The 13,298-nt window shown below is 45.4% G+C and overlaps 1 protein-coding gene across 1 annotated transcript in view; it reads left to right on the plus strand.

Moving 5' to 3' along the window:
• LOC119164812 (uncharacterized) overlaps positions 1-13,298 on the plus strand; it is an 82,711-nt gene that overhangs the window by 37,125 nt on the left and 32,288 nt on the right. The window contains exons 6-8 of the mRNA XM_075874470.1: positions 6,585-6,780; positions 8,850-9,085; positions 12,718-12,969. Coding sequence (XP_075730585.1) covers positions 6,585-6,780; positions 8,850-9,085; positions 12,718-12,969 — 684 coding nt within the window. The remainder of the gene's footprint in view (positions 1-6,584; positions 6,781-8,849; positions 9,086-12,717; positions 12,970-13,298) is intronic.

Consider the following 13,298-nt stretch of genomic DNA (forward strand, 5'->3'; position numbering starts at 1 on the left):
GACGTCACCTTTACGTGGCGATGACGTAAATGTTTTGGCGATATTTTCTCTCGGGATAGCGATTTTGGGGATGTAAACCCGTGATGCTGATTTTCGTATACCTCGCATTGGCACCACTGATGTCACCAACGGTAAATTTTTCGTGTTTTACGAATGATCATATTAAGACTTTTGCCGTAATGGTGGAACCTTTGGTGCACGAATAAAAAAGCTGAAACATATATGGTGGCCAACGAATTAGCAAGTAATTATTAGCAGACACTTCATTTGTCAAGAAAACCTTGGAACGAACACCCTTTCCCACTCTCAAACGAGAAGATTAACAACTTCGTCACGCCAGGTGTTTGACACTGTTTTCAGAGTAACGGAAGAAGCAGTATGGCACCATGATCGGAAAACGGAGGCTAGACGCTCGCAAAACTCTCATTCTGAAGCATCGAGGGTGGTTGATACTGTCACGCGGGGATGGTGAAGAAAGCAGAACTGCAGCAGGCAAGACTGAAAAAAAATTTATTGAGTGAGATCGTGCTAAAAAAAAAGTGCCGCACTCTCTGCAACGATAAGTTCGAGTACAACGTCGGTCATCCGTAATCTCACCAATGATAAGGCGTGTCGTTTTTTATACTTGTGCCACCAATCATTCCAGCGTTAGCATTGGTGATCGCGTTAGCTGCACGATAAACTCAATTGTTCGAGTTACGTGCGCAAAATGACAACATTTTGTTCCCGTCCTCGCTCCAATTGACACTCTTGTATATCGTTCATGTTCCAACAAGCCCAATTCCTTCTCCTACCTTCACACGGGCTGAGATGCGGGAGCTATTGGAAGGCGCTTGGCGCAGCTCGCGACCGGATCACCAACTCCACGTACTATGCTGAGCCATAGGGGTTGCCGTATCGCAGGGACTTTCAGCCACTTGGAGTGCACCCATCGTCTTTCTCTTCTCTGAACCCCTTCTCCTCACTTCCGCACCTGACCCATTTCGTGGCACTTTCATTATCTTAACAGTGTTTCAGTTCGAGCCAGTCGATATTTCACGATCAACTACTTCTTGGGCAAAATGTTTTATACAATAGATGAAAACAACGACCGTTGCGAACCGTTGTATGGACATTGCGCTGCTGTTTTTCCAGATGGAGACGAGCACGCCCGAAAGATTGCGGATGCAGCCCAAATGCAAAGCAAGGGCAGTATAGCTGCGTTCGTGTGACATCTGTTTCATTGAGAAAGAACAAAATTGGCCTTCTCGGAAGAAAAACCACATCTGGGAGAGTCATTAGCTGATGGGCGTTGTCACATTGCGCGCCTGTGCCATTGGTGTTTTAGTTTTATCATATATCAAATTTCGAAAACAATTTCACGAGGACGTTTGCGCCACTCCTTGTCACTTTCGTATGTTGCCTAAGAAATTTAGCGGTAAATACACTTGGATCTCTGTGTGATGTTTTCCCTGTCTACAATATACAGGTTTATCACTAATAATACTTTAAACACGTTTTATACCACATGAAGAGACGTGCAAATATTCATATGAAGAAATTTAGTGTACTCATAGGTGTAGCACGTAATACCTTACCTATACAGACTCCATCCTAAAAAAAATGTCATACTGCGGGCATGGACGTGCTGTTGTCTCATATGTGAGGCCCTTATGTGAGGCACTTTTGTATTCGTAAACCGTAGCAATAGTATCTTTCAATATTACTAGTGGTATATATAAGACGTGATTTCTCACAATAACGTGTCGAATATTCTACAAACACGCACTGATTTCTCTATGAAAAGTAATAATTATCGCATTTTAGTTAGGATAATATGAGCGCATAAAGGTGCTTTTTTCCAACAGGAAATATATATGTTTATAACATGTTATCATCATATCCTCATACAATATTGTTAGTAATGAGCGTGTTCGTTGAAATTCCTTTAAACTGACATAATCGTCAGAAATAAGTTCTCGATAACGTTTTTCTGATCCTTATTTTACAACAACACAGAAAGCCATGTAAAATAGAGTGAAAATGTGAGTGATTTCATTGCGCCAAGAGGTGCACGCAAGCAATAACTAGCCGTGCTACGCTGAGCAATATACTGCAAACAATAAACACTTACGCCTACACTAGAAGCGCGATAGGAATAACAGGGATATGACGTAGATAGGCTGTCTGAAGGGCGAAAGCCACGAAAATTTCATCAGCCATGAAGGATGCCCTCCCATGCGGTATTCGGAGCCCCCGAGTCGTGCTACTAAATTCATTCAACACTGAAGGCGCCTACGCGATGTGGTAGGGCTAGCCAAACGACACTTTAAAAAATCTTCCTGGAACAACAGATTTAAGATAGATAGATAGATAGATAGATAGATAGATAGATAGATAGATAGATAGATAGATAGATAGATAGATAGATAGATAGATAGATAGATAGATAGATAGATAGATAGATAGATAGATAGATAGATAGATAGATAGATAGATAGATAGATAGATAGATAGATAGATAGATAGATAGATAGATAGATAGATAGATAGATAGATAGATAGATAGATAGATAGATAGATAGATAGATAGATAGATAGATAGATAGATAGATAGATAGATAGATAGATAGATAGATAGATAGATAGATAGATAGATAGATAGATAGATAGATAGATAGATAGATAGATTTTTCTAAGCCAATTCGCACAAGTTCACTTATCATGAATGCATGTATAATAAGAACCATAATAGTACCGCACTTATCTGTGTTTTTTAATAATGTTAAAATTATCATTTGCGAATGCGTTTGTGGTAGTGCAATTATAGGCCTTCAGTAAAGATATTACAAAATTAGGAATAACTACTATCTGTCTCTGTTCAATTTCAGTGCTGTTGGTTTCAAATACTTTGACCCCCATATGAATCATTTTGTTCCGCAATATCAAAGATAATTTTTCTATACGTTAACATACAAGAACATATTCTACACGCGTAATACATCAGCGCAGAAAATAAACGCTTGGGGAGCGCTTCGTGACACGTTTCAAGTACGAATCGTAGCTTTTCCAAGAGGCTGCAGCGGATGCTATACTGGCAAGAAAAGGATGAGGTTCAAACACACGAGAACAAATCAAGCGAAGAAGAAGATACCTCTTTCAAAGGGTAAGCATATCATGGTTCTCGCTTCTCTTGCACTCATAGTGCATGCCTGTTGAGAAGCTACAAGAAAATATCTTCTCAGTTAAGTTTGCGCATAGTTCATGTGAGACATGCTAACTGTTCTAAGCCTGCTGTCAAGGAAGTCTAGTCCATGCACTGGTACTGTGCATTCGTTACACAGTTCAATACAAGATCAATACCCAAAATAAAAATATTGAGAGATTCTCGTTGAATACGATAAAGTAACTCACCGCGACATTTGTCACTCCCTCTCACACATTTCTTTCATGAATTATTTCGTTGCTGTTTTTACGCATAGAATTGTGAAACCCGATAAGGCCGTGAGATTACAAGTGGTTGTACAGTCGTTGACGAGGCGATTTGAGTAGTCCGCCATTCTTGCATGTGGTTTATTGCTTCTTCAGACAGGGGCAATTCAGAAGTCGATAAAAGACAGGCACAGTGTAAATTGTACTATTTTATTTTAAGACAGACATATCTTGTGAATCATTATGCATTTTTATGTTTAACTAACAAAGCTGAGCTTCAGCTTATTGAGTCTCTCTTTACAATAGTTTTTCTGATATTGGCTATATCACGACCATTCAAGTATGCATGGTTCGAAGTGTGCTTTGTTCTCGGAAGGTTGGTGCGACATGCACGAACTTAAACAGAAAGAAGTACGATGACGAAAGAAGCATGAACACACAGGTCAAGTGCGTCGTACTACGTACTCTTTAGACTTGAAGTGCTCGTGTTAAAAAATCATAATGTAGATGAGGTCGTAACTACTACATGTTTTATTAACCATACAAATTCAAGTTCGTGTTGTTCCATGTACAAATTCAAGTTCGTGTTGTTCCATGCTTTTTTTTATAATCGGGTGTAAAGCATTGGCCGCAAAGCGGTCTTTCATTCCACGCCAAGTCACACAGGCAGTTTTTTTTTTTTTTTGGGGGGGGGGGGGAGGGTTAACTATGCTTCAAAAACTCGATGTGCTCATACACCAAGGCAACCATGCGCACCCTCCTGGGGTCATTCTTAAAAATACGCCCTCTCTGCTACCTTTGAATTCTACGTTTCTTGTGGGGGACGTCTTTTCTTTGCATTCGTGCTAAGGTTTCATTTCCTTAATTTTTTCATATATATATATATCCGTCTCTCAAAATTTCTTTCATATGGTCTAAGATAAATTGCGCAAGTCTTGTTTTTCATAGCAGCCATTTGCCAACTCGAAGCGAACATTCTGCTATGTGGCGAAAAACAATCACACATTGACTTTATAGGCATGAGGAAATTACGAAACTCCAACCAAAGCTTGTACCCAGAAACCCGATGTTTTGAAGCCAGACCAGCTTCTTCCTGAGGCGATGAAAAAGCCAAAGATGTGCGGCGCTTATATACGGTTGGAGTTTTCTAACTGACTCATTCCTATTCTAACCAGGCAGACATCTACCAAGTGTTCATCTTTGACTTTAATAAGTAACATCTCGACGCCGGTAACGCCGACAGCAAACATTTGCCCCGGGAGCACACATTACCTGTCGCAATAAAACCACTCGTTATTTGGCACGTAATTCTGGCCAATAACCATTTACGCACCTTCCGCGAGCCTCTCGACTCCTTAGCACAGCACATTCCGTCCTCGTGTTTTGTGTTTTCTATTTATTTTGTCAGTTTTGTAGCTCTCACTCTTGGACAGATTCAACTGCATTCCGATTGATGGATAAACACTCCGACAAACATCAGCCGCTGTCGCCCACAAAGGTGAGTAAGGCTGTTTTCCTTGAGCATTAAATAATGCCGACGGGAAAATTAACAAAGTGCGTTCTCTTCAGTGTATAAATCAAGCGTTGTAAAAGTGTTTAATACAGTTAAAATGTTTTCACACGTTTTAAGAGTGGCTACTCAGGCTGGTTCGTACTGCATTCGGAAAGAAAATACTTTAGGTGACGTTTCATGTGCGCTCTGTCCTATCTGACTTCTTTATCAGAACGTTCGGCGTACTAAGAAAGTATATTTCTTTTAGATTTCACATTTTAACATGGTGTTTATTTCGGTTCATTTTCTGCAGACTCCAGCCTGAACAAGATTGCTTCCGAACAACATAGAAACATAAAGGAGAATCTTATTTATTGCCAACTACACCATTTTAGCCCCATTATTTCTTACAAATGAGTCTTTCGAACAATGATTTTAGAAAGGTAGGCTAAAGTTTTTAGGCCTTTCATCACAGAGTGAGGCAAATATTCTGCATGAGTGATTTCGCATACCGTGTAAGCGGGTATTAGTCTTGCGTGACTACTTGTGAATTTGGAGGAGGAAACCACAATTGTGCTCCAAATATTGTTACACTGTATTATGACGAGTAAGCACGGGTACGTAGTGTTAACACATACCGATGCACGCAATTTTTTCTTTATTACTTAATGATGGCGGGCATGCATACGTTGAGCTAATAATATCTGCGCAAGGTACAGTCTTTTGAATATGTATACAGGTTGTCAATAAAGGAGTATGTAAAAAACTTGTAGTGTACTCAGTTGAGGTCAACATTACGAGCACTTCAACGGAAATGTTTCTTCTTTGACCATTTCAAAACACATATAAAAATAACGTGTTTTCACTCGGTCAAACCACCTTGAAGAGCGATTTCAGCAAATTGTTGCTATCGTTCTACATGCTTAGTTTGACCTCGTTCTGTCGACCGTCGTAGTTGCTGCGAGCAACAATCATGCAGGGCATGCCCGCAGTGGTTTCTCTCGCGTCAGCGTCTCCTCGCGGCAAGTAGCGAAACGCTGCACGTATTCCTCTTCGTAATCGAAAGCAGTGGAGGTCTGGATGGATGGATGGATATGGCTGTACCCTTTAGATCGGGCGGTGGCTAGCGCCACCAAGCCGCGTACGCACGCCCTCTCGCGGCTCTCACTTACCGACATGGAGGGCTGTGAGCGAAAGAACAAATTGACATTGAGCTTGTCCGTTGCTACGATGACGCACGTGTGAGGAAATAGAAGAGAAAAGAAGCGTTGGCTGACCTGCATGACCAAGCGTACACAACAATTCGTTTTCTAGGTGTATACCAAGTGGAATTGAGTTCTAAAGCTTTACTCACATGGGCAACTACATAGCTCCCAGTAGCGTGACCATTGGTGACCGGCAGCCGAAAAAGCGGCTGTACGCGGCCTATTCACGCCTTAGTGCGACTCATAACTATCGGCCACAGCTATCGCGTGTGTTGTAATTGCTATTGCACCTCAATACAAGCTGGCCTCCTGTTCCAGCAAGTACGATTACAGTTGCCACCAAAGTTGTCGTTCATGACTATTCGCGGCCTGTAGCTTCGTGACTAACTTGTTAGCGCGACCGGTGCTAATTGCAGATGTGAACGCGTTTTAAGACCAATCAGAATCTGTTTGAGTGACACTTCTGTTCTTCCCAGACACCACACGGCAAAAAACACAGCTCGAACGACGGCGAAGAAGGACAGGGCGTGGCTGGAGACGTTGCCGAAGGTCGCGACCGCAACCAGAACGTCGAGCCAAGCTCGAGGCTACAGCGTCATCAACGCGGTGTCGCCCTTCCGTGGTCCGACGTGAGACCAAATGAGAGCCCCACCCCGTCGCCACCCTCCAATGGTATTGTGGAAAGATGTGACATCGTTCTTTACAATCAAGAAGTTCAGAATACATGATCTGCCTGTGAGTGTCTTGCCATTCGCCACGGATGAACTAATGAACAGAGTACGCGGGGGAAGGAAAGCTCCTTTAAACGCATCGCCTCTCCCCTTAATCGATACCGACCGAACAAAGTAACAAAAATGAAGCAATGACATACTACTTACAATGACTTGTCATTGGTCCCCCGCTTTGAGGTGATAACGCTGGGAAGTAGACTGTTCTTGAATGAAACATAAGGGGTCAACGACTGCCGTTATCGCCAGAAATATGCATGATTCTAGCCTTACCCATCAAAAAATGATACGGCAAGTCTGACTGAGTAATGAATATGAGCTGACCTAAAGTAAAAGTACGTGCGATAACATAGCCCTGCGAGTGACTGCTGCCATCGATCTCTACAGAACGAAAAGGAAACACACCACCCGTCTTCCGTTGGTCGAAACGCGCATGGATAAGGAACCGATTATTTCTGCTCTTGGAGCTGCGCTTAGAGAAAGTATATATATCCTTGAACTCAGTTATTATCAGTCGGCGCGGCCAGTGCCGGAGGCTACGGGCTTGGTTACGGCATAACTGATGGCGAACCAACACTCGCGGCCAGTTCAGCCAGCATGCGATAAGCGCAGGCTGAGATGATCGTGGTCGTCTGTTCAGTGTGATGAGCTACCCCAACCAAAGATGGCTGCCTCCTGAAAGTGATAGATTTTGTCGTCTATAGGACCCGGAAAGGGCACTAGGTTGATCTTCGAGGAAAATGCGTATTTTTATTAACACATATATGGTAGGTCATCGGTGTAGCGCCCACCGTAAATCTCAATTGGGAATCGGCACGCAAACCCCACCATTGCCTTTACTGTAGTCTCACAGCTGATTTCACGTTGAAGCGACAGGCAAGGTATATGTAAATTGCTAACTAAACTTCCGTAGAAGCCTATAGGTGATGTAGCCAGTGGCTCGTCGCCATCATCGTCATCTAAGTATGGCGCGAACAATAAACTGTAAGCAAAGCAAAATTAAATGCAATAAATTATCATGTCACAACTACTAGTGGTAGCGAGGTCACGCAATCGTACTTAATTGCGCGAAATCAATTTTTTTAATAATTGCTGAGCTTTGACATGCTTTTCATAACTACAGATTTTATCATGTATTTATGGCTCGCCAGTTGGTTGTGGTACAGAAAAAGATTATCCCCAGAAAATATTAGAGAAGCAAGCTTGTTTTTGTAGCCAAATAGTGTGCTTGCAATATGCACCAGAGAAGTTGGCAGAACAAGAAATTTTGATACCATAACTCACGAGGACAATATGACAATATCCAGGAAACTCCCACTAAAAGGCCTCACTTTGGCAACCATACAGTAGCGCGTTTCTTCACTGGGAGTGCCGCAAGCGCTATCACGAAAGGTCATGGGAGTGGTTATTTACGCATTCTTTAAGCTATTTCAGCTTTACGGAAGCGTCAGACCAGTAAAAAAATCATACTCAAATAAACAACCAAAGAATAATACGCACGAAACCACCACGTAATAGGGATGCCTCGTTGAACCGACAATGCGATGAACCAATCACCAGCCCAGTTAGCAGACTGCCTGCATACGCTTCTCCACCTTCCCCATTATAGCCACTCGACCAAGCGCTATAATAATAAAGGAGTCAACCATTTAGCTCAGTGTCAGGCGTTTTCGTGTTCCTTAATGTTCCCTCCTCACCTAGCCGCACTTCAACTGTACGGCAGGCGTTGATGTCTAGGGCACCAGGTATTAGACCACTTTTCGTTCAAAGTTTCACGACCACAATAATTTGGCTTTTCAGCAGGCACGACGATAACAGCTTCGTTCACTGGAGTGGCCAGATCTTTTTACGCTACCGCTTTGTAGAGCTACGCCAGATAGGATTTCAAAACAGTAAGCTTGTTCCTATAGCCTCACATCATATAACCTTCAAATTTGTTGCTATCGCAATCACTGCTTCAGTCTTTCCGTGAAACTACGGCATGATACTCACCATTTATTGTACTTCCCACAGAACCACGTGCAACCACAGCGCCCAGGATAGGACAGGACAGTGATGAAAGCGCTGCCATGGCCAAGCCAGACGCTCCTCAGGCGAGAGCACCGAGGAAGACCATGGCGAAAAGAGATCTGCGTACGAAAGCGGGCGTGAAAGAGAGTGACAACTTCGAGCACTCGACGAGCTCGTCCAGTTCCGAGCTGCAGTTCCCCGACATGCCACAGAAAGAGAAACGGGAAATACCTGAAAAGGTAGTGCATTATGACGTTTCACTTAAAGAACGCCAGGAGGGCAACTGTTTCGTAAGCAATCAAACACTGGCCCCTTCCTTCAGCACTATTGGCGTAATCGTTTGGTGCAGTGATCAACCGACGACCTTCTGAATCTGGTCGTATCACAGCAGAAATTTTTCGCGCATACCGTCGTTTCGATCAGTGGCGATGAGACTGTCACAAAGATAGTAGGGTCAACCTGATACATTGAACATCAAGTCTTGTGATAATGTCCTCAGCGTAATTACGTCGTTATTTAGTGAATGATAAGTGCTGTGATTGCTATCACTATAATTACTAGTAATAATAATACAGTTCTACTTGTTCAAAATCAGTTTGTTACTTTCAAATTTGGTGCTTCTGCTCCCCAGTGACGTAAGGTTGTAGTCCGGAGGTTGAGGTCCTTTTGCCTTATCTCGGAGGCAAGCCCTGTATATGTGTTATGCCAAGGTCGGTCGGTCGGTCGGTCGGTCGGTCGGTCGGTCGGTCGGTCGGTCGGTCGGTCGGTCGGTCGGTCGGTCGGTCGGTCGGTCGGTCGGTCGGTCGGTCGGTCGGTCGGTCGGTCGGTCGGTCGGTCGGTCGGTCGGTCGGTCGGTCGGTCGGTCGGTCGGTCGGTCGGTCGGTCGGTCGGTCGGTCGGTCGGTCGGTCGGTCGGTCGGTCGGTCGGTCGGTCGGTCGGTCGGTCGGTCGGTCGGTCGGTCGGTCGGTCGGTCGGTCGGTCGGTCGGTCGGTCGGTCGGTCGGTCGGTCGGTCGGTCGGTCGGTCGGTCGGTCGGTCGGTCGGTCGGTCGGTCGGTCGGTCGGTCGGTCGGTCGGTCGGTCGGTCGGTCGGTCGGTCGGTCGGTCGGTCGGTCGGTCGGTCGGTCGGTCGGTCGGTCGGTCGGTCGGTCGGTCGGTCGGTCGGTCGGTCGGTCGGTCGGTCGGTCGGTCGGTCGGTCGGTCGGTCGGTCGGTCGGTCGGTCGGTCGGTCGGTCGGTCGGTCGGTCGGTCGGTCGGTCGGTCGGTCGGTCGGTCGGTCGGTCGGTCGGTCGGTCGGTCGGTCGGTCGGTCGGTCGGTCGGTCGGTCGGTCGGTCGGTCGGTCGGTCGGTCGGTCGGTCGGTCGGTCCACACTAAACCACAAGTCCTGTGGTTTTGTGTGGTTGGGTTGCAGCGGAGGCTCTATTAGACGCGCGAGGCGATAGTGCTGAGCAATTTTGTGGTAGGATACGAGAGGTTCGCCACAAACCCCGAGAACATCGGCGAGTCACCGGCTCGTAATGTGGAACGTCGCGCAAACAGTGCGTCGACGGGTCACCACGCGCTCAGAAATGCAGACCGGAGTGTACGCATGCTAACGTTATGACAACATCTCCGAGCCTCTGGTTCCAACATCAGACTACATGATACCTGGAGCAGGCGGTGTACAAGCCGCTCAAGTAATGATATTCTTGTCATGACATGCCATTCTTGCTCATCGTACACTCATGCAGTGATACACAACAAAGCAACACTAGTACCATTGCTGCTAGGTGGCGTGCCACCGGTACCTAACAGCACTTCTATTTAAATTTAGCAGCAATGTGTTATATTCTGTAGCACCTGAAGGCAAAAGTGTGTTCCACGCTTGCTAATGTATTAAAAGGCATGCTAAAGAGAAAAATAATTTTTTTCGTACTTGTAAAGAACAATTCAACATTCCCGGTAAACACCACTTATATGACGAGAAGACACTAGATAAGCGCGAAAACGTCCAAAATGCGAAAGCGGGTGCGGTGGAGACGCCTCAATGAGATACCCGCAACAAAATCCATGACGTCATAGATTTTGGTGGTGTCTACTTGGTCGTAAGTAGTTGCTAATTGGTAAAAATGAAGTACAGTGTCATCAACGGGGAGAGAGGGGGAAATAAATACCTAGGAGGAGGGTAAAAACTACATATAAGTTGCCAGTTTCAAATAGCCCATCCCCACCGGGCTAGTCGACAGCCCTAGTCTGGGACCTCATTAGTCGAAGCCAAAACCCGAGCCCGATCAATGAGAGTTCACTATTTCTCAAGTGGGGAGCTATTGAGCAGGGTCGTCTCTCAGTCCTCTCTGATGGGGTTGGTGATTGGAGCTGAGCTCATTTGGCAAGCCCCGACTATGTGGTAAGTGTTGGCCACTTCACCACAGTACTGGCACAACCCACTTATTTTTGGTTGTAATAATAAAGACGATACTTTAGTTGGAGAACTACCCGTCGCGTTGCCTTCTACACCTTATCGCCTCCAAGACGGGCACGCACGCCGCGTGCTTCGTTTTACAATATAACTGCTGGATAGCGCTCATGTCTCACGTGTGACGTAACTTGATGCGCTCGTTCGCCTCCGCTGCACGCTCGAAGAATTCTGACGCAGCGCCTCCAGAATACCATTCACCGATTTTCTTGCGCAGAACAACAAATAAACGTTTTTTTTTCACTCTCTCCAGACGCAAGACTATCGTCTTTCGACGACATTTGCAGTGTAACATGCAGGTACGGAGCCAATTTTTTTAGTATGGCTGGACAGAACAGCGCGTTTGCCTTGAGGCACCGCAGGACGTGCTCCTCCCTTTCCGAGAGTTCCTTCGCTGGTGCGGGATGAAAGCGGCGGCGCTCATTGCTGCGTTATTTGATTTCTCGGAACCGTGTTAAATGTGTGGGACGTTCTGGTCTATAAGGGCGACTGGGTGCTTCCCGGGTAGTAAGCGGTAGGCTACTGCATGTGCAGCCTCATTACCCTGGAGAAACTGATGCCCCGGAGTCCATATACGAAGTTTTACAAAAATGCACAGAGCCAATGTTCCGAAAATCCAAAAAGTACACTTTGAAATAAGTCACGTGACGTGCAGAGATCTCCGCGTGAAATTTCTAAAATGAAACCTCGAACTTGAATTTCCACTAGAAAACTGAACTTATGATGGTAAAACATACGACCTTATGAGTCTCAGAGTACAGCTCATCACTATAAGCCAAGTCACTGTGTTACTTTAGTGTAAATCAGTTTTATTGCGTGACACAACGAACCGTAACACGGATGTGGCGCTCACATTCGATTGTATTGTTCCATCTCCACCCCCTTTCCAGAAGATTCCTCTACCTCACATGCATGATGTTTCAAAAACTCCAGGATTGTCTCACCTTTAAAAAAGCGACAATGGCAAGCGATGATGTCAAATGCTCACGTCATCACGTTATCGTGACACCACCAAAGCATTCCGAATTTCCGTGATCTCTGTGCGCTACTCTGATGTCGCATGACGACGTCAGAAAATGACGTCGTCAATTACGTCTATAAGGTGGAATTTCGTGCCACTTTGTTTCACTCTGTATTTTGCACAGGGGGTCAATTAGCTAGACAAGGCTTTCGTATTTAAAGACTGCGAAAAATCAGGCCCAGTTATAACGCGACATAACAACTTCTACTACAGGCAACAACAGGACGTTGTCGTCGATGCCTAACTTCATGCTGTTGGAACACTACTCTTAGTTTATTATACTCTCAAGCGTGAGACCAAAGTGCGTGCCACCTGAATAATAAGATTAGGCCGAAACTGACGCTATACAGAATTGCCTGCTTTGTGCTTACGTCACATTTTCATGGGATTTTCCAGCACCAAAGGCCAGCCGAACACCGCAAGAGTAGCAAGGCCAGCGTCGGAGGTGTGTCTGCGTCTTCGGCTCGGCTTCAAGCTTCGAACGTGAGCGGGTCGAAGCATATGAGCCACGTGTCGCGTTCGAGTTCCACGGCGACCCGGATGCCGAACCGGCTGCCTTCAAGGGCTTCCATAAAGGCGGCGGAAGGCTGTCCACACTCGCGTGCACGTCCACGCAAGACTGGCCTGGAACTGGTGGCCAATTCCAAGGTTTGGAGGTTGCTATGAGCTAGAGCAACACGTTAGAATAAAATCAGGTTGAATTTAGTCCTACGCACACTGGTTACCTTCTGCACCGGTGTTTCTCAATACTTGAGAGAGAGAGAGAGCAGTGTCCGGTCAACGTTGCGATTCTATGTACTCATTATCTAACATTATATATATAGTGAAAACTTTTTGCACGAGATCCGGGTGTAACAGATATTTGACAGATATTCGAATGGTAGCCCTGTGCATGTCTTTTATAGAGGTAACGCATTGATACTACCAGCAACCACCACCACATCATGCCTAAGAATTTCAACCATACATGGCCTATA

This window comes from Rhipicephalus microplus, chromosome 9 (assembly GCF_043290135.1).
Source record: "Rhipicephalus microplus isolate Deutch F79 chromosome 9, USDA_Rmic, whole genome shotgun sequence".
Classification (NCBI taxonomy): Eukaryota; Metazoa; Arthropoda; class Arachnida; order Ixodida; family Ixodidae; genus Rhipicephalus; species Rhipicephalus microplus.